General features: G+C 57.8%; 1 protein-coding gene across 1 annotated transcript; it reads right to left on the reverse strand.

Annotated features, from left to right (window-relative positions):
* PLK3 (polo like kinase 3) lies at window positions 1-11,639 on the reverse strand. The gene is made up of 15 exons (XM_039486263.1): window positions 11,344-11,639; window positions 9,730-9,837; window positions 9,488-9,604; window positions 8,429-8,558; window positions 8,226-8,313; window positions 7,585-7,680; window positions 6,414-6,609; window positions 5,766-5,892; window positions 5,103-5,212; window positions 4,781-4,898; window positions 4,059-4,142; window positions 3,410-3,572; window positions 2,648-2,777; window positions 2,244-2,354; window positions 1-1,654 (listed from the first exon to the last, which is right to left on the reverse strand). Exons 1-15 carry the CDS (start codon window positions 11,569-11,571, stop codon window positions 1,460-1,462), a joined length of 2,001 nt encoding a protein of 666 aa, XP_039342197.1. The 5' UTR covers window positions 11,572-11,639; the 3' UTR covers window positions 1-1,459.
* Between the last annotated feature and the right edge of the window lie 8,408 nt (window positions 11,640-20,047).

Consider the following 20,047-nt stretch of genomic DNA (forward strand, 5'->3'; position numbering starts at 1 on the left):
CGGCAGCAGGCCCCCGTGTTTTATAAAAGGAACCCTTTTATTATTGAGCGAGGGACGGAGCACACAGGGCCCTGCACAGACAGGAGACCAAGGGAGAAATAAATAATTCACTATAAATACAAATACATAAATAATTTCATCAGGCCAACACACCCGTGTTTGGAAACAAGAACAAACAAAAAAATCAACCCTGTTTAGGTCCCAGCTGGCCGAGGGCTCGTCGGGTCCCTTGTTAAAGCATTTCGGGTCCGTACCGTGGCAAGTCCCATTCCCTGGCGCAGGCTGTAAGACAAGCAGGGGATGCGCCCGCACCGAGCCCCAGCACACGGGGGACCCCGCCCCCTCATTAGTGTAACAATTCTGCAGGTCTCCTGTTCCCCACACATGGCCAGAAGGGGGGCCAGCCTGGGCTGACAAAGGCTCTGCCTTGAGCTCTTGGCAGTGGTAAGCTGGCAACACCTTACACCCTCCCTCAGAGAGCGAGCGAGCGCACAGGCACCATCATTCCCCCCTCCTGCCGTAGTGATCAGGCTCCTGCTGCACCCTGAGCATTAAGCTCAGATCTTTTCAAGTTCAGTAAAGTATTTCCTGGGCTGTCTGCGCCTAGGCTGGGCTGCCTCACAGTACAGCGGGCTCTCCCACCCCTCCTGGGTGGCCCCGGACCCCATCCAGCTCTCAGGCCTTTAAGCAAGACGCTGGCTTTAGCTAAGATCCCATGCCCACTCCAGGACCAGACAGGGACATGGCGAGTCCCTTAGGGTAGCAGCTCAGCATAGAGCCAGCAGAGCTGCCGAGGAGCTCAAAGCAGCGGCCACTTCACCCCAGCCACCCCCAGCCAGGGCAGGTTTCACTAGGAGCCTTCCCCACATGGGCCAGGCAGGGCAGGAGCAGGGAGGTTCCCACATGGAGCATGGTTCTCTGCTCCCCCTGCCCCAGCTCCGAGGCCAGGAGAGGACACCAATCTGGACAGGCATGGGGCTCTAACATTTAGGCATTTAGACACTGGACAAAGATTTTTCTCTCCCTTAAAAGTCAGGTTTGTTCCTTCTCTCCTCAGCTTGCTCAGCTTGGGAGGAGAAGGAAGAGCTGTCCCCCGGAGATTCCCCTACCCAGCCACGTGCACAACTTAAACTGTGTAAAGATTACACAGGAGTAAACATGACATGTACCTTCACCCCCCACACACCTCCCCTTCTCCTCCATGGATTGAAGCAGTCAGCTGACGAACGCCACGGCAATGATTTCAGTATAAACAGCTGGCAGGCATCAGAAGATGAAGGATGCTGAGGCCAGCTGCTGATAAGCCAAAATATCCAGATGCCCCTATCTAAGTTCCTTCCGGCCAGCCATATTTAGCTGGGTAGGAAAGTTCTGGTGGGCAGCCAAAGCTGTCACTCATTCCATTGACACGACGGGGGAAGGCTTTCGAATCCAAGGAGGCTTCTCCCACGGCCCCAGCTTAGGTGTCAGCCCTCTCCTGGAGGAGCTTGAGGACGTACTTGAGCCGGTACTGGAGCTCTGGAGAGCAGCCCAGCTCCCTGATGCTGCTCAGCTTGTACGTGTAGGAGCTGCGGTCCTTGGTGACGTAGGTCAGGAGACAGGAATGGTCTGGCTTGCTGAGGATCACCTTGGTGTGATCATTGTAAAAGTTCACCTAGGAGAGACAGACGAGTTACTTCTCCAGCCTCAGCCAGCCCCTTCTTCCTGACCTGTGACGGAGCTTTGCCTGCTCCACACCCCATCCCATGATCAGGAGGGCAGCCCATGTGCCATGACTGGACAGAGCAGCGGGGAGCCTCCAGGCTAATGAAAGCTGGGAGGGATGCACGTGGCTACGGGTCCCATGCTGGGAAGCCATGGGTTGGCTACTCAGCCAAGGAGCCCCCTTTCCCTTCTAGAGGTTTCCAATCAAGAGGTTGGAAGAGACCAAGCGGATGTTGCACTGCACCTGGTGTCTCTGGCTAGGAGCCCCAGAGCTCTGGGGGAAGACTAAGAAATCCCCCATAACTAGAACTGGTTCCTAAGCCCTGGGGTGAAGACTCCAGCCCTGAAGCAGATTCTCTGGGTAAGCGAGGAAGCCCTGAAAGCAGCCGCTCCCTGCAGGTGAGGAAAGCAGCCATCAGCAGAGGGCCAGGGGCTAGCACTGTGAGCCAGCCTTGGGAACCCCACCCAGAGCTCGAGGGACCGGCAAGCCAGGCAGACGCCATCTTCCCCCCTCTATCCACAGGACCCCACACACGTACCTGGAGCGTTCCGTTGCTGAAGAGCATCAGCAAGGCCTGGTCAGTTTTCACCCACTGCAAGAGCAGCAGAGCAGGATGCTCAATCTCATCTATGCTGGGCAGGTCTCCCCCCTAGGAGAAGAATTCACATTAGCCACCGATTCCTGCCTGAGCAGCAGCCTCTCCGCAAGCTGGGTCAAGGGCAAAACCCAGCGAGCGTCTCAGCCACGCTCTGCGGCGAGGCTTTAGACAGTGCCCAGGCCAGGCACGAGCCACCAGCTGAGCTCCCCACTGAGCACGCCCAGCTGTTTCTCTGGGTATTTATGCAATGCCGCCTGCTGAGCCAAGCCACAGGCTCCCCTTTCAGCAAGTGAGCTGGCTCTGCCAGGAGACCACCCCTCCAGGACAGCCCGGAGGCCACTCACCTTCATGAGATGCTGCTCCATGTAAGAGGCAAAGTACCGCAGGACGCTCGTCTGGCTCTGAAGCTGCTCTGGGATGGCCGACATGGGAAAGGCGAAGTGTTTGCTGTTGGTCAGGTTGTAATGTACCATCCTGGGAAGGGGGAGGAGACCAGGTGAGCTTCCATCTCCAGCAGCAAGTCCCTGCACTGCCACCCGTGCAACGTGCATGGGCTCCACCATCAGGTTCCAGACCAGGGGGAGCCCAAGTCACCCTCAGCTGGTCAGGGGGGGAGAAGTGTGTGTGTGGGGGCAGGGGGTTTCCAGTGTAAGCAGCAGAGCCAGCAATAGTTTGGCAGCCCCGCTAGAGTCTGATCTTAGACCTGGGGAGAAGGGCATCAGCTCCCCTCGCCCAGCCCAAGTCAGCTTGGAGACTAGGAACAAGGCTCACAGCCAGCCAGGTCTCTGGCAGCCACGAGACTCATGGGATGGAGCAGTCGTATCCCCTGGGACCTGAACCCGCTCCTTGGAGTTCACACCCTTCGGCATGTACAGTTACTGCCTCCCACTCCCATTGGGCCTGTAGCCATGCTCGTCCTAGCCCCTGGGGAGGGGAAGGCTGCGGTTCTGCATATATGCATATTATATCTATCTATCTATCACACACACACACTTTCTTCTCCCCTTCTCACTTTGAGTTCTAAGTACCCAGCAGCCAAAAGCCAGGAGACCTGTTCCCCCCCACATGGAGCAGACACATCCAGGCAGCCCATGGCCTCCACTTACTTCCGATCGGCCGACAGAGCCATGTGCGTCCCGTCGTTGAAGAGGACCCCGATGCGGTGGTTGGACAGCTGGTAGCCGAAGCCGTATTTGTTAGAGTAGTCCACCCACTTGCTCACCCAGGCAAAGTGCTCCTGGCAAGCCAGAGAGGCAGGGTTCCGCTGGGCTGGTGGGGGCAAGAAGGGATTGTGAGTGGGGCGACACCCGGGATGTGCCTCACAAAGGAGGACAGTAGCAAGCACTGGGTGGCCTGAACCGCTGCTGGTCCCAGCAGGCGGATTTGGAGCCAGCCAGGTCTCCAAAGGCCCAGTCCTCTGCTCCAGTCACATTACCCACCCCAGCCACCTTCCTCCCTAAGCCTATTAGGCCAGGCAACACCCCCAGGCTTGAAGATGCACCGGAAGTAGCCAGTTCCCTACAGGAGGCACCAGTCTCCATTCTGAGTGTCTTACAGACACTGGAGTCCCACAAGTACCACTGGGCAACCATGGAGACACATCCCCCCTATCCCCGCCTTCGGGTTCACACTCCAGAACCATGGAAGCCTTTTCTGGCCATGCCAACACCAGCCTCGAGGAGAAGCTACTGCCTGGCCTCCTGTGCTGTCCCATATGCAGGGTTAGCAGGGGGATGCTCTGAGAATCTGCGTTACCTGGCGGCATGGAGGACAGGCAGCTCTTCAGAAGCCCGATGGCAGATTCAGTGACAGCAGAGGCTGTGACGCACTCTTCAAATGCTGCAGAGGAAGAAAAAGATCCATCAGTAACGCCTGAGCTCTGGAGGCGGCTCGACCGCACCTCCTAGCCTGCCGAGAGCTGCCCATCAGCTCAGAGGCTGACGGACAGGTAGCCCGACCGGCTGCTGCCGAGGAGTGCGCTGTGTCTGAAGCCAAACGAGATTCCAAGACACAAGATGACGTCCCCTCCCGACAAGGCAAGGGCGGGATTTTATGGAGCTGCCACAAAGCTACGGTTCTGTTTGAATTCACAGCTCTGAGGTCAACAGGGGAATAGAGGGGTTCAGTTTAGGCCCATTTTCACAACAGGAAACCACATCAGCCGGAACCAGGGAGTCAAGCATGGGAGGAAGAGATCTGGGGTCTACGGTAACTTGTCATTCAAACCCCCCACCCTCAGCTGGGCACAAAGCGTTCTCTAGACATGGTCCTCTCCTTGCTGGGAAGAGCAGTGTCAGCACCAACCCCCGTGGGGCAGACAGGGATCAGTGTCCCTCCCCCAGCCCAGTGCAGCTCCTGGGTCTCCCCGCCACTCCCACCCGGCAGGCCAGTGGCGGAGCTGCAAGGCGCTCGAGAACCTCCGCACAGGACGGCTCTACATACAGGGGCCGCTCGAAGCAGGCTTCCGCCTCGCTCACCTTCACAGCTGCTGGCTGCTGTCCCCCTAATGGACCTGGAGACGGACTTCCGCGAGCCCTCTTCTGCCAGCGTCTCCACAGGGCTGCAGCTGGCACTCTGACATGTCAAGGGGGTCACCTGGAGAGAGGTTGTGCATATTGACACTGTCCCACCTGGGGCCCCATTCCAGGAGCAGCCCCACCTCCTCCCACTTTGAGACTCCACCTCAACCTTGCTGCCCTGCCAGGACACTGACACTTAGGGAAGAGCATCCTTGTACCTCAGGGAGCCTCGCTGGCTCCTTGGACAAGGAGTTACTCCTTTCACAGCCTCCATTCTTACCTCATTCCCTTCCATGGTTTTGTAGCTCATCTGCCTGCAGATAGAGGTCTTCATGAGCCCAACCACCAACTTGGAGATGTCATCCTTCTCTTCAGAGGGGCCGTTCTTAACTAGAAGGAAGGAGGAGACGTTTAGTGGGCAGACCCAGCAGATGGTCAGGGAGGCCAGCAGAGTTGGTGGGTCAGAGGATAGATATTTAGAGTCCTTCCGCTGGCCCTGGCCGAGAGCAGAAGCAGTTTGACATCTTGTTTACATTCTTCCACCCCCTGATTCTGTTCCAGTTTTGCACTTCACTCAGCTGGCCCAGCGAAACCAGGCTGGGCAGTTTTAGTCAGTTTCATTTCCTGGTTCTCATGCACCCGCTGACCTTGCAAAGTTGCAAGGGAACATTTCCATCCCCAGGGAGAGGGATTGGAATGAAAATTTCAGCTCCGAGCACGTTCTGCAGAACCTACAGAACGGGGCCTCGCCTGCTCGGAGCAGTGCTCTGTTCAGCAAAACACTGGAATAAAAGCTTCCGGGGAAGATCAGACCCCAGATTTCCATAGAGAGCAACTGAGCTCCAGGCAGCTAGATGTCAGGTGTGCCATCCTCCATCAGGTTTAACTGGCTTCATGCTACCCAACAACAAAAGCCAAGACAGATGAGAGGGAGAGAACTTACTTTTGGGTTTCTTTTTCCCAAATAGCGTCTTGGTGACTTTTGCAAACAGATTCTTTGCTGGGTTGGGAGGACTCAGCTCAGGCACCATCACACAGCTGCTGGGTGGGAGCTTATCAGGTGTGTACCCCTGGGGAGACAGAGAGCGTCACTGTCTGGTTCAATGGATCACACGTCATACAGCAAGACAACAGCCCCCTTGGTTTGCTGGCAGTGGCCACCTTCTCTCCTTTGACAGCCAGCGGCAGCTCACTTTTCTGGGGAGCTGCACTGAAAGGGCTACACTTGGGAATCGTCCAGCCCTGAGACACAGCCACATGGGCCAGGAGTGCAGAACGGCCAAGAGCGATGCAGCTCAAATGGATACAAGGGGATTTAGAAGGCACACGAAGGCCACAGAGCCAGTGATGTTAATGGCCAATGGGCCGGGCTCAGGGACAGCTGTCACTTGCAGGCTGGTGTCTCCAGCAGACTGGTGTCCGTTGCAGCCTGCAGGGGCACTGGGTCATGGGAAGGGCACAGTGTACGGAGACATACACCCTGGGAGGTTCGCCACCCGACCAGAGACCAGGCCCACTCTGCTTTCCTTCTCCTCCGACTGGTCGGAGGGGGTGAGGGGGGAGAGTAGCTGCCCGCAGCAGAGCCACTCACTTTGAAGAATTCGTGGTCCAGGATCTCCTCCAGCGTGAGGCGGTCGTGCGGGTTGCGTTTCAAGATGCCCATGATCAGCTGCTTCGCTGGCGTGGAGAGGAAGGCTGGGAGGGTGTATTCCACCTGCTTGATACACCTGTACGTCTCCTTGAGGTCCGAGGTCTCAAAAGGAGGGTTCCCGCACAACAAGGTATACCTGGAAAGAGGTGGTGGGAGTGAGAGCTGGGCACACGTCCCCCGGCCCCCTGACCGCGCCCCGGCCTGACTCACCCCCAGCCCAGCAATTACAAGACACAAAAGTTATTCAGGCGCTGACAAGAGGCCGCACCTGGCTTTAAGTGCCACCTATGCCAGCAAACACCACCCTCTGGGGAGCGAGAGGCTGCAGTCACATCCGGAACGTGCCTCCCTGCCATCCTTTACGCAGCAGAGATAAGGGAGCCTTGGGAACCAGGAATGTCGGTTGAGTCACTCTATATTTAGCAGGGGCGGAGCTAAACTCTGCCCGGGTCCCGCCCCCCCGCAGCTGAGCTCACCGCTCTGTGAGCTCACCTTCCGCCTGCATCTGTCCAAGCGGCAGAGTGAATGGAAAGTTCAACAGGAAGCCTGTGGCTTACCACGGTAAACAGCCGCGCGTGAGATGTTTACAATTTGCACTGTGGGGAGCAATAGCCGCCCATATAAATAGATCGGTGACCGCCCCCCGCGCCTGACATTTTCCATTGTTTCCACCTCTAAGAGAGGTGTTGTCTGCAGCGACACGGGACTCTAGCACCCGGGGGTCCTGTGTTGCTGGGCTCATTGGATGACACCCCAAAAGCCAGCCATTTACAAGCACGGCAGTTCCCCCCTGAACTGCCAGCCCTGCAGACGTGCCAGGTTCAGTCCAGCTGGGCTTTGCTTCCAATCCATGAGCAGTACTAAAACCTCTGCAAGCTAAACTCGGCCCTCAGCAAGGCCTGAGCAGCTCCCATTGCTCTCCATGGCATCTGACCGGTACTAGTGCAAACCCTTCTGCTGCTGAGCCGCAGGCGAGACCAGAGACCAGCTCGCTCATCTGTGCTGGGGAGCGGCTCTGGCTGATTACCCAGCGAGCTGCCCAGGACAGCATCATTCCAGCCCCTTTTCCCGCCAGCCCTGCCCTGCTTTGCAACGAGAGCTGGGAACTTACACGACACAGCCCAGAGACCACACGTCTGACTCCGGCCCGTGGCCCTGCCGGTGGAGCACTTCAGGAGCGAGGTAGTTGGGGGTGCCACATATCGTCCTATGGGGAGAGCAGACCACGGTCAGCAGTGCGGTAACGAACCAGAGCACAAGTCAGCTCTGCCCTGGCTGGCGTCCTCCTCCATGCAGCCCTCTGTCTGACGGGGAAGGAGAGCAAGCCCTGGGCTCCAGCATGTACCTTCTGCATCCAGAGCAGCAGGACTCCATTACCCCCATTCTCAAGGGAACGCACTAAGCACCTCGCCCCATCCTTTCAAGGTCCACTTTAACCCCCATGATCCCTCCCCCTGCATCCACAGACCAACGCTCCCCTCCCCACTCTACTGACCCAGCACCAAGCTCCCTCCAGCCTCTGATCCCCGACACAGCTTCCCTCACCGCCGCCTGAGTGTGGGGCCGGGAAAAGGAGGCACCATCCTCCCTGTGCATTCCCCTCCCCTCTGGCCAGGCAGGGCCAGCAGTTGATTACAGCAAGGTAAGAGATGGAGGGTGGTGGTCGATTTCCCAGGCAGGGTATGGGGCCGAGAGGAAGAATGAAGTATCGGGGGGGACGAGCAGGAAAGCCTGGCACATTAGGAGACTTACTTTTTCTTCTGGTCCATAGACTCACGCCGGGCAGCAAGGCCGAAGTCTCCAACTTTCAGTTCCATGTTGTCATTGACAAAAAAGTTGCCTACAACAGAAGGGAGGCGTTAGGATACCAGCGCAGGGACGGACCCTACCCAGGCTTCTCCTCCCCACCCCAGCCCCCCGAACAGGCGCTCAGGGTCTGAGGTCATTGTACACACCCAGTTTGAGGTCCCGGTGGAGGATGCCTTTGAGATGGAGGTACTTCAAGGCTGATATGATCTGTTTGAGGTAATACCGCACCTCCGGCTCCAGCAGCGTGTGCCGGGCTTTCCAGATGTGAGCCAGGGACTGGAAGAGGAAAAGCAAAGCAGTTAGCGACGCTGGGCCAGAAAGGCACTGAGGACGTTATCAGAGGCCTGAGACACTCTAGTGCAAGCAATAGTTTGCAGTGTGCAGACACCTGATTTTAATCTGGCTCTGGTACCACCAGGGCTGTGGGTTCGATTCCCGTATGTGAGTGTTCGTTTTCTGGCCAATGTTATATCGGAGGTCAGACTAGATCACACCCCAGCGATTTCTTCTGGCCTCGGGCTCTAGAACCAAGAGGTGCCGCCTGCTCCTGGAGCACAATGTTTTGTCAGGCCGGAGGACCCTAAGTACCACCTCTGGTGAAGCCATGGCTGTGAGCTGCTCATTTTACACAGGGGCTGTTCTGAGAAGTCGCCAGCGTAACTGGCTGGTGAAAGCCTGAATTGGTCCAGGCAGGCCCAAAGATGCCACCTTGGCAGCTTTGGGGTACTGAAGGATTTTGGGTCAGCCCCATTGGTGTTTACAGGAGAGTCCATGAAGGGAGTGAACTGCTGGCAAGAGAGCCGACTAGAACGGTTCAAGCAACGTACAGGATCTACGAACAGCCCAGTCACAGGGTTAGTGTGGTTATGCAAGACCGGCATGTGGCGTTTAGCTAACTGGTTACCCAGCCGATGACACATGTGCCCCTTTCATTTTCCAGTCCTTGCTCATCTGACAAGCAGCTGAGTATGAATTCAAGCATCCGTTAGAAAGCGAGATCTGCATCCGTGCATGAGTGAGTCAAAAGGGGCCTGCTGGGACTTAGGGAACGAAAACACAGCTACGGCCTTGTCTACGCTAGACAAATCAGATAGATTTGCTGCACAGTCCCCCCTTAACACGACTGACACCTCAAATCCACACTCCAGTGATCCCAACAGCATCATGCCAGCCCTGCCGCCATACGGGGCAAGCCCACCACTTACTTTCCTGCTGCAGTGTTCCAGGAAGATGTAGATGTTCTCCGAATCCTCAAAGTGATGCGAGAACTTGACAATGTGCTTGTGATGCAGGTCTCTGTGCAGCTTGATCTCATTCATAATCTGAAAAGGAGGAAGGAGCCCATCAACCAGCAGCCCCATCACTACGCAAAGACCTTGCTCCAGGCAAGCTTGAAATCTCTGCCCTCCCCCAGAGCTGATCGCTCAGCCATCACCTCCATGCATACCTTCTCCCGCTGGTGTGGTTTAGCCACTCGGCTGTGAGGAATAACTTTCACTGCATAGGTTTTGTTGCTGTTGACGTCTGTCATTTCATAGCATCTCGCAAATCCGCCCTGCAAAGGAAGAGGCAGTCATTACCCATGGGTCACCCGTCGCCAATCCTCCCCTCTGCTCTCAGGGAAGTCACCAGAGCACTCAACACATGTCAGTGACTCACTTAGTCACAGCTCCACCCGGTCAGGATAGAACAATTGCCATCTGACTTCCTGGAGGTTTTCCCAGGAACACATGGGCTTTGAAGAGAGGCAAAATATCTGGTTTCCTGTCATACTAGAAGCCCCATTATTAAAACCTGGAGTGACAGCCCTGAGTCAGGCCAGTTTCTAAAATCAGTTCCTGTAAAGTCTGTATCATGCCTCGCCTCCCACCACACCATCAATACTGCGAGTCTTCTCCCTGAGAGAAGCTGGAAAGTCCTGCACATGGGAGGGAAGTGAGAACAGGCCGAGATTTTAGACCACAGGGAGAGAAAGAACCATCCAGGCAGGTTTTTCTGCAATGATGCAAGGCACAAAGCCACAGAATCCCACACCATGCGCCCGCCTTGCCATTGGTGGAGCAATGCTCTGAAGGGTGAGGAGAAGGCAGGCAAGTGGCTCTTTCATGAGGGATCAGCCTCTGCCCCATAGCACCAGCAGCCAACGGGCCCAACCATGAGGCACTGGCCAGGGTGAACAAAGAACTCAGCACTGTTCAGTACTTCCCCTCCCCATGGCTGTGAGGTCACTGGCAGGGCTTTGAAACAGAGGTGCTAAGAGGAGTTTGCAGAGCTATGCTGAAGGCAGCATTTCACCAGAAGCCTCCGATTGCTCCGCCGGGGGAGGGGGTGTGTGTGTGTGTCTCTAAAAATAATGAGTTATGGAGTCCTAAGAGTGAGAGGATTGAGCCGGGGCCACCTCCCTCCACAAGCCAACTGGGGTCACCCCAGGCAGTGGAACCTGGGTGTGTCTCAGCCAAACACCTGCTCCAGCTCCTGGATCCGGAGGAGGCTCCCGGAGCAATGAAACCGGAGGCCGTCTCAGAAAGAGGCCAGGCACCGCAGGGGCTCCTCGGGGGCGGGGGAGACAGGGAAGGCCCGGGGGAGATTTGCGGGATCCCACCCCAGAGCAAATCCCTAAAGCTACCAGCGGGCAGCCGAGCCCGGGGAGAGCCCGAGTCTCCCGATGCCCAGTGCCGGGGAGGGGGGCGGGAAGGAAGGGGTGACTCACCCGCTCACAGCCGCAGCACCCCCGCCCCCCGCAGGGCCGAGCACGCAGGTAACGGAGCCAGGCTGCCCACGGAGGGCTCCACCCCACACACACCCCCCACATCGGCAGGCAGCCCACGAGCAGCTCCTACTCGCGCGGGGGCTGGGGCGGGATCGGAGAGCAGAGCCCCAGCCAGGCCTCGGGGGTGGGTCCAAAGTTTCGCCCCGCGACCGCACGGAGAGGCCAGGGGAAGGGCCCTCTGCCCCCATGGGCGCCGACCCGGCCACAGGACCCCCCCTCCAGCAGGCCCCCCGCCGCTGCGGGACCCCCTCCGCGCACGCCCCGCGCCGAGCGCCCCGGGACTGGCGGTACCTTGCCCAGCAGGCGCCCCTTGCAGTAAAGCCTGCCCTTGAGCGGGTCGGCGATCATCCGGGTGGGCTCGGCCGCTCTGGGCTGCGGCGGTGCCGGCTGCGGGGGCTCGGCTCTGGCCCGGCTCGGCTTGGGCTGGGCGGCCCCGGCAGCGGGGAAAGGCTGGTACGGCTCCGAGCCCATCAGGCTGCAGTGGAAGGGGTGATGCTGCGTGTAGCAGGCGAGCTCCATGGGGGGCACCGACCGCGCCGCCTCCAGCCCCTCACACGTGGCGAGCCGCCCTGGAACTTTCACACACTGTAGCCGCGCAGCCAGGGAACCCCGGAGTCTTTAATCAATGAAAGGACCTGACGTCAGCCCCGTAACTCCGCCCCCGGGTGGGGGCGGGGCTGGCTCTTAAAGAGACCGCTGCGCTCCCAGACAAGGGCCGAGGGGCCTGGCGGGCTTGTCTCGGGCCGGGAGAGGCGCTTCCATCGAATTCCGACCGAGTGAATTGTTCAGGGGACACGGGCAGCGTAGAAATCCCCCGCCCGCGCCCGTGATTATTACATCTGGGGAGAATTTTAACCGCTGAGATTTGAGTTTCCATTGGCTGTGCTGCCCCCTGGTTTCTTTTCCCCGCTGGACCCGGCGGGGAGTGAAAATCAGACCAGCCGGTCCTGTGCTCAGGGTCTCCTGCCCTAGTCACTGGTGCAATTGCTGCGGTGTTTGGGTGGCAAAAACCGCGGGGTATTTCCACTGTCATGCTAAAAAAAAGTGTTAAACCAAATAACCTCCAGGTGGGGATTAGATCTGACCTGACAACCCCCCTTTAAACCCAAAGGAGGAAAATTCAGTTCACAAGGGCAGGCCTAGAAACTGCTGAACCACTTCCAAGACACCAGCACAAAAAAGGCTGCCGATCCATTCCCTGGCAAAGGGCTGCTTCGGGGGTCGGACTGCAGGATCCCCTCTGCTTCAGAATGAAGATGCCTCGGGGAGCTGACCCCACTGCAGCAGCATTCCACGGGGGTGCATTATGCTGTCACCCTGATCCAATCTTACAGAACGAGCCGCTTACATGGTGCTTGGCAGACTTAGCTCAGCTCCACCTCCGCTCCCACTCTTTCTCTGACGGGGTACTAGCGTAAGGCTGGTGTCGCCAGACACTGGGGCACGAAGCTGTTCAAGGAGCCTGTCCAGGAAAGACAACAAAGCTCTAATGACATCATGTCAGATCCCTGCCTTTATTCCCAATGACGCAGGGCCCAGCCTGCATGTCCGAAGAGTCTCAGAGGGCTCACCGCCAGCCATTGCACCGCAACGCCCAGCCCCCTCCCTATCTGTACCATGTCAGCCAGCAGGACTCCCCTGCGGGGGAAATGCCAGACATCACCCAGGAGGGCACAAGGAAATCCGTGCAGAGAAGGGGACACCTGAGCATTCCATAGCGGATCCTGAGTTACTGATGGGCCCGGGCCTTGGCTGCCATCCCTGTGCTGACGGCTCAGTAACAGAATCACACATCTCTTGGCGGCATGAGCATTGGTGGCCTGCGGGCAGAGGATTCCTCGCCTCCTTCTCCAGCGAGGGAGTTGCTCCCGATGTACAAGATCTCCAGTGTACAAGATCTCTACCTGGCCCAAGATTTTGTCACCAGCAAAGCTAGAGGCCCAAGTGCCAACTCTTCCAGTGCACGGAGCTGCCGATGGTAAGCAGATGCTGCCCTCCAGTAGTGAGTCAAGGTATTGCCCTCCCTGCTCTCAGGAGCTGCCTTTCCCAGGCAGGCTGGGTTTCCACTGCTGCTGCTGCAGCTCGCCCCCTGGCGGGACTGTTAATTGCCACAGCTGGCTGCGAGATTAATTACCCTCCAGAAGGAATCAGAGCCGGGAAAGGGGGGGCAGGATGTAGAGGACACAAAAGGGGCTTAATTGGCTTCCCAGTCACGGACGAGGAGAGGGCAGGTGGGGTCCCAAGAACCTCTCTTCTAGGGTTCAAAGAAACAAGACTTCTCAAGGGAGCATCACTTACTTCACCCTCCTCTCCCCACTCCCACTGTTCTCCTCGCTTTCCTGGACCACCCCAAGTTTCCATCCAAGAATCCCCTCCAAAGAAATGGACCCAATGTTGTGGCCTCCACAGCTCACCGGGCAACCGAGAAAGTGTCAATGGCCCTTAGTGCAAGCGAATGCGAAGAACCAATTCCTTTGCCTTTCCCAGGCTCTGCCCCTGACTCACTGTGTGATTCTGGGGAAGTCTCTTCCCTGCTCTGTGCCTCTGTTTCCCCACCTATCCACTAAGGGACCTCCCAGAGGGGACGGGAAATCTTCATGAACTTAAAGTTTAGGCTGCTCTCTGAGGCTGCAGAGAGCTACATACTAGAATGACTTTCTGCCTAGCTCCAGCATCCAAGGAGCTCAGCACTTCGCAAGCACAGACCCATTTAGCCTCACCCCCATTTTAAAGATGGAGAAAAGGAGGCACTGAGAGTTAGCAATGATTCTTCGCCGTCTCTCCCCCTTGCTCTGTTTCTCTCACATTTCCAGCTGTCACACAGGAAACGAACATACCAGCCACCACCACAACAAATACGAGGGAGCCCCGCCCTCGGTGAGAACAGATGCCGAGGGGACCTTCACCACTTCACAGAGGCTAACCCTCTCCACCCAGCCGTAACCACCCCCGGCCCCTGTTTCCAGGCTCGGGAGGGGGCAGGAGGCGTCACGGGGCAACCCTGCACTTTCCGATGGAAGCCCCAGCTGCGTGGAACGTTCTCCACAGGGAGCTGACTTGACAAGACAACAGAGCCCCAGCACTGGAGGAGCCCCGGCAGAGCTTCATTGCCCGTAAGGGGGCTGGAGCCTTTCACCCTTAAGATCAGGCTGGGCCTATATCCGTGGCTGCTCAGTGGCCTGTGGGGGATTGGAGTCCGGGGTCACAGGCCAGCACCTAGGGGCAGCAGAAAGGCAGGCCCAGTGCTTAGGGCACTAAGCTAGGCCTGGGAAGACCTGAGCTGAAATCCCTGCTCTGCCGCAGCCTTCCTGCATGACCTTGGCCAAGTCACTTAAGCCCAGATCCTCCAAGGTAACTAGGTGCCCAGCTCCCATTGGGTTTTAGCCTCAGTTCCCCATCTGTCCCCTGGCAATGATAGCAGTGCCCTGCCTCACGGGGGTGTGAGAGGGTTAACAGCTGTCAGGTGCGCCGGAGGCTTGATCGCCAGTGTCCCTAGCAGAGAGGTCAAGGACTGAATGGGCCGTGGAGACTGAGCGTCCCTCCGGGGCAGGGGTGCAGCTCAGCAGGGCACTGGGCTCAGGTCAGAGCCCCGCAGGCTTAGGAAGGAGGCAGGAGGAGGGGGCCCAGCCAGCCTCGCATTGCAGCATTTGGGAAATGGAAAAGGTGCCACTGGATCTCCCTGGATTGCCCCAGCCCAGGAACCTCCCCCCAGACAGGCCGGCCGGCCAGGCGCCTGCAGCCCCCAACACCCCTGTCTGCTCTGCTCATCAATCGGCCTCTTGGCAGGAGGGGGTGACCCTGATACCACCCGCCCTGTTTGTTTCCTGGCCAGGGCCGGCTCCAGACCCCAGCGCGCCAAGCGCGTGCTTGGGCCGGCGTCCCAGCGGGAGGGTGGCAGGCGGCTCGGGTGGACCTCCCGCAGACGTGCCTGCGGAGGGGCCGCTGGTCCCGCAGCTCTGGTGGAGCATCCGCAGGCACGTCTGCAGGAGGTCCACCGGAGCCGCGGGACCGGCGACCGCTAGAGCGCCCCCCGCGGCGTGCCGCCCTGCTTGGGGCGGCGGAAATCCTAGAGCCGCCCCTGTTCCTGGCTATGGCATAACTGGGCTGGGGTCTGAGTCACAGGCCTTGGGTGCCCTCTGCTGGCTGCTCAGAGCCCAGAACTGTGCTCTGGGTTTGCCTCCCCTTCTCCTAGTCACCCCGGGGGGCTCGGGGCGGGCTCCTTCCTCCTGGGTGCGTAGACCTCAGAAACACCCCGCTCTGCTCTTTGCCCCCCTTGCGTAGCCACTGGCCAGTCGGTGCTGATCCTGGCTTGCAATCGGGACGCTCCCCTTCTCCTCCCAGCCACGGCTGGGGAAGCAGTTTCTTAGCCCAGAGGACGGCAGAATTTCACACACCCAGTCGTCCCTGGAAACCACAAGCCTCGGCCAGAAGTAGGTGTCCAACCCCGGGGCCCAATCCTTTACGTCAATGGCAGCAGGACCAGGCCCCAGAACAGCATCTGTGACCGCCCGGCCCAATAACGCAGCCTGGTGTCAGCGTTTTGCCATTGCCGCTGCACTCCTGCCCTTGGGGGTTGAAAGCTGGAGACGGTGCGTGAGTGTCACTGGGGCCCTGGCATGCGATTCCCCTGGGAGCACCCTGGACAGTGCTAGGATAGGAGAGCAGGTCTGGGGCTGAGAAGTTCCAGCCCCCTAGCAATGTGGCCTCCCCAGTTAAAAGACTCCAGCTGTGCCCAGAGGCCAGTGCTGGGTTCATTTAGGGTGGGCCAGTTCTTGACTGCAGAGGCCAGACCAGGACTTAGAGAGGGTGTGTGGTGCCACCATGCAGCACAAGATGGGCTCCTCAGAGAGCGCCACAGGGTCGGCCTGTGTCCAGAAGCCTCAGGAAAGAACCCTTCTCGCATTCGCTCCACCTGCCTCCTGATGCCTTTCCTCCACGAGGGACACTGCAGACACTAGCCAATGGATCACCTTGGCCTGGGAACCTGGCTGGAGGACAAGGGGTGGTTCGGGTGAGGATAACGCTCCTGAGAGCAGGAGGCCAGAGCTCGGCTGGGAGCCCCAGGCCAATGGAGCTGTCACTGCACTGATCTCTGCCAGGATAGGACTGACCCAGGAGATAGGCAGCAAGCTCTGTGGAGTGGGGAGCAGCCCTGAAATCGGTGGTGCCTTTAAACATATGGCCTCTAGTTTATTCAATAGGTTTTTTCTGTCCTAGGAGCCATTTTTCGTTCATTTTTAAGCCTCCCCTTAAACTGTTCCCATTGACACGAGTTAGGAGGCCGTGTTGTTACCCACCCCACCAGCAGGGGGCGTGGCACAGCTGGCAGGGCACATGGCAGTGCTCATGTGTCAACGACACAACAGCAGTTTCGTTCCCGATGAGGGTTTCCCCTGGGTTATGTTAAACCCTTTCATTCAGCACCTTTGCCCCTTCTTCATTAGCTACATGCCAATGGGCATTAACGCTGTGAGGAAGGGTGGCCCAGCGGCTAGAACAGTCGTCTATGACTCTAATGATCTTAGTTCAAGTCCTTGCTAGCCACAGACTCCCTCAGCTAAGTCCCCTGCCTGTGCAAAGGGGATAACAGCGCTGCCCTCCCTCCCTGGGATGGCGGTAGGCTAAATACATTAGAAATGATGAGGCAGTTGGCTACTCTGGTGAGGGGACCACAGAGAGATTGAATTAACTGGTCACTGATTGAATCCCCCTCCTCAAAGGAATCCAAGCCAATGAAAACAGAGGATGGAGCTTGTATTATTATTGATGCAAATGCTCGGTTCCTGAGGTTTTGATCAAGCTGGATGGAGGCTCCGATAAACCCGGGGCCGTGTTACTCTCCGCATGACAAAACATGGCTGAGCCAGGAGTCCTACGGGAACAGTAGACAAGAGTCTATAAAATCCATGTACCAGCACGGAGCCTAGCACCTGCAAAGCACTTTCCATCTTCCCAGTACCGAACAAGTGTTACCTAATTAAACCCCACAGCCGCCTAGGAGGTAAGTATCAGTGTCTCCATTTTACAGAAGGGGAAAATGAGGCATGAATAGATGAAGTGATTTGCCCAGAGACAAAGCGGGAGCCAGTGCCAGGCCTGGGCTCCCATCACTAGGACTCACCTCCCCATACAGCTCAAGAGCAGAAAGTGTAAAGATCTGGTGATGTTTTAAGTGAACCCGGAACACAGAACCCGGAGGTGACGTCTGAGTGTTTGAAGGGTCACACGTAAATCCCCCCGAGGTCAGAGGTCACCCCATGGCTTCAGAGCAAGGTCTTTCCCCCAGAGTCGCAGTAAGGATTTGGATTTGACCCCTGGCCTGAGTGTCGGGTAACTATAAAATTCCACGTTAGGAGGAAAGAAGGAATAATTTCCTTGGTGGGCTGACTTGGGGTGAGGGCACTTGGTTCTTTAAGGCTGCTCGGGGGCGTGGGGTGTTAGAGTAAGTCCCAGGGGAAATGGGAGGGTGGGCAGAGCGATGCAGAGGAGGTGGTCAAAAGCACCTGACTGCGATCTCCACTGCTACAGGGGTTTGCAATTTATCATATGGATAACACCATGTAGGTGACTGCATGCGTGAGACAGCACATAGGCATCGTGCTGCCTGGTGCGGGGAGGAGTCTGCTCCTGTGTCCGCATGGGTGTGTTTGCTACTGGCACCAGCTGGGAGGAATTAAACCAGATAGTGTGCAAGGCATTTCTGTCCTCTGCTGGAAAGACTCAGACCTGCTGTGCCTGTGTACAGGAAGCACCCCTGCTGCCTTGCTTATGTTTTAGATTTGTGGGTACTGCTGCCCTCTGGTGGAGGGACATAGATCTGATGTGTACGCGCACACACGCACACCCACACACCCCACCCCCCCGCGCTGGATGGAATCTGACCTGCTGGGTGTATATGTTTGCAGAGCTGCTGGGGCCGTGTTGGTCCCAGGAAACGAAAGAAACCAGGCGGGTTGGGTCATATCTTTAATTGGCCCAACTTCTGGTGGGGAGAGAGACGAGCCTTCGAGCTCCGCAGAGCTCTTCTCCCGGCGAGTCCTGCTCCTGCCTTGTTGGGGAGGTGCCCCAGCAGCTGGGAGGGGAAGGCTGGGTTTGGTTTTCCGCCCCCTAGCATCACACTGGGGCAGTGAGGTCTGTATTGATTCAGAGGGGCTACTGCCTCGTATTGCGTCACCCACCCCCTTCCCGTCAGCAGCCTGAATATTCTCCTGGTCATCTCCCATCCAAAGGCTGCCCCTGCCCAGGCCGGCTTAGCCTGCGAGAGCAGACAAGACCCCAGCGTGAGGTCGAGGGGCTGCACGTTACGTCAGCAGGCCATGGCTATAGTCAGGCGTAGCAACAACCGGCTGGAAGGTGCCCTGGGGAGCAGGAACAACTTGTATCGTGAGGGTGCTGAGAGCCATTGAACTAAGCTGTAAACCCCGTATATGATGGAGACCACTTCCAGCCAGGGGGTGTGGCAGCCCCCCTCGTTCCAGCACCTGGGCCTGGGAGGGGCGTTTACAAAGTTGTATGCTGGACCTGGACTCTGGCCTGGTCGACCCGGCCCCCATTTCATAACCCACCTTTGCTCTTGCTTCACCAGTTTCCACACATCAGTGCATCAGCCCCAGGGTCAGTGACCATTAGCTCCCTCTGCTGGACACGGTCCACCCCACCCCATGCAGGGCCCTTGCGGTTCATCGGCCCCCGGGGCGTGAGGGCAGAACCATGTTACAATCAGTTTGTGGCGGGAGAGCTGGGACATAACACGGGGGGACGGGGGGGGGCCTCGCCTGAGCCACAAGCATCACCAGACCATGGGACTCAGGCGAAGCCAGCAACAGAAACAAGGGGGAGGGAGAAAGGAGGAGCGAGGCCCAGCTCCACCCTGTCAGCTTCTAGCAGGGCCCATGCAGGGGGCAGTTAAATATCCCAAGGCCCAGGTTGAAAGGAGGCAGGGACCAGCTTTTATTTTAGAGTCAGGGGAGATCAAGAAAACAGGAAAGGTGACATGTTCGTGAGAGCAAGGGAGCAGGTAAGGGGGGGGGGTGCACCTCCTTGGCATGTCTGGGATCCACCCACAGCGGCACGCAGCACTACGCTGCCCGCACCTGGTGCATGCAGAATGGCAGCCGGGGCCATCACCAGGGAGAGAGGATGTGGTTTCAGCCACTCTGAGCCCCCCGCCAGGTGCCCTGATTTCCATGGGGAGGACACAGGGCATTCCAGAACAGGGCTGAGGTTTTCAGGAGGGAGTACCCCTGTCCCTGTGCCCGGCTCTCATGGAGAGAGCAGACCAGGAACCCCTCTGTGTGGGAGGGCAGCCTACAGAATGAGGGTAGTACCCTGACTCATGCAGCGCTTTTCATTCCCGGAGCTCTGCATCCCTTGCAAAGCTGGGGCAGGATCACTATCGCCCTTCTACAGCTGGGGTGTGAGTTCTCCTGGGCCACCCAGCGACAGAGCTGGGAATGGCCGATCAGGTAGAGTAGAGGGGTGGGCATCACCCCTGGATACAGCATCAGCGAGGCCATTACTGGCTGCTGCGTCCAGCTCTGGTGTCCGCACTCCAGGAAGGATGGTAACCAGTTGGAGAGGGGTCAGGAAAGAGCTACAAGGACAATCTGAGTCTGGAAAACCTGCCTTCCAAGGGGGTCTGAAGAAACTCAATCTAATCCCAAAAAAAATCAAGCGGGGACTTGCTCATGGTCTACAAGTACCTCAGAGGGGAGGCGATTTCCGAGACAGCCAAGGGCTCTTTAACCTCACAGGAAAAGGCAGAACGAGATCCAGTGGCTGGAAGCTGAAGCTCGGCAAATTCAGACTAGAAATAAGGCCTGATTTCTAACAGTGATGGTAATTAACCATCAGAACAGCTGACCTAGGGGTGGGGAGGAGTCTCTGTCATTTTAATTCTTTAAATCAGGCCCAGATATTGTTCGAAAAGAGCCGCGATACCTCAGCCACACGTCGCGCGCTCGATGCAGGGATCGCCAGGCGAGGCTCTAAGCTC

Source organism: Mauremys reevesii, linkage group 8 (genome assembly GCF_016161935.1).
Source record: "Mauremys reevesii isolate NIE-2019 linkage group 8, ASM1616193v1, whole genome shotgun sequence".
NCBI lineage: Eukaryota > Metazoa > Chordata > Testudines > Geoemydidae > Mauremys > Mauremys reevesii.

Excerpts from the sequence above, each read along its gene's own strand:
- PLK3 (XM_039486263.1), bottom strand. The coding sequence starts at position 11,571 with ATGGAGCTCGCCTGCTACACGCAGCATCACCCCTTCCACTGCAGCCTG. Across the intron at positions 2,778-3,409 it reads GCTCTGTCGGCCGATCGGAA|GATGGTACATTACAACCTGA; the intron begins GTAAGTGGAGGC and ends CCCCCTTCCCAG. Across the intron at positions 1,655-2,243 it reads TCAGCAACGGAACGCTCCAG|GTGAACTTTTACAATGATCA; the intron begins GTACGTGTGTGG and ends TGTCTCTCCTAG.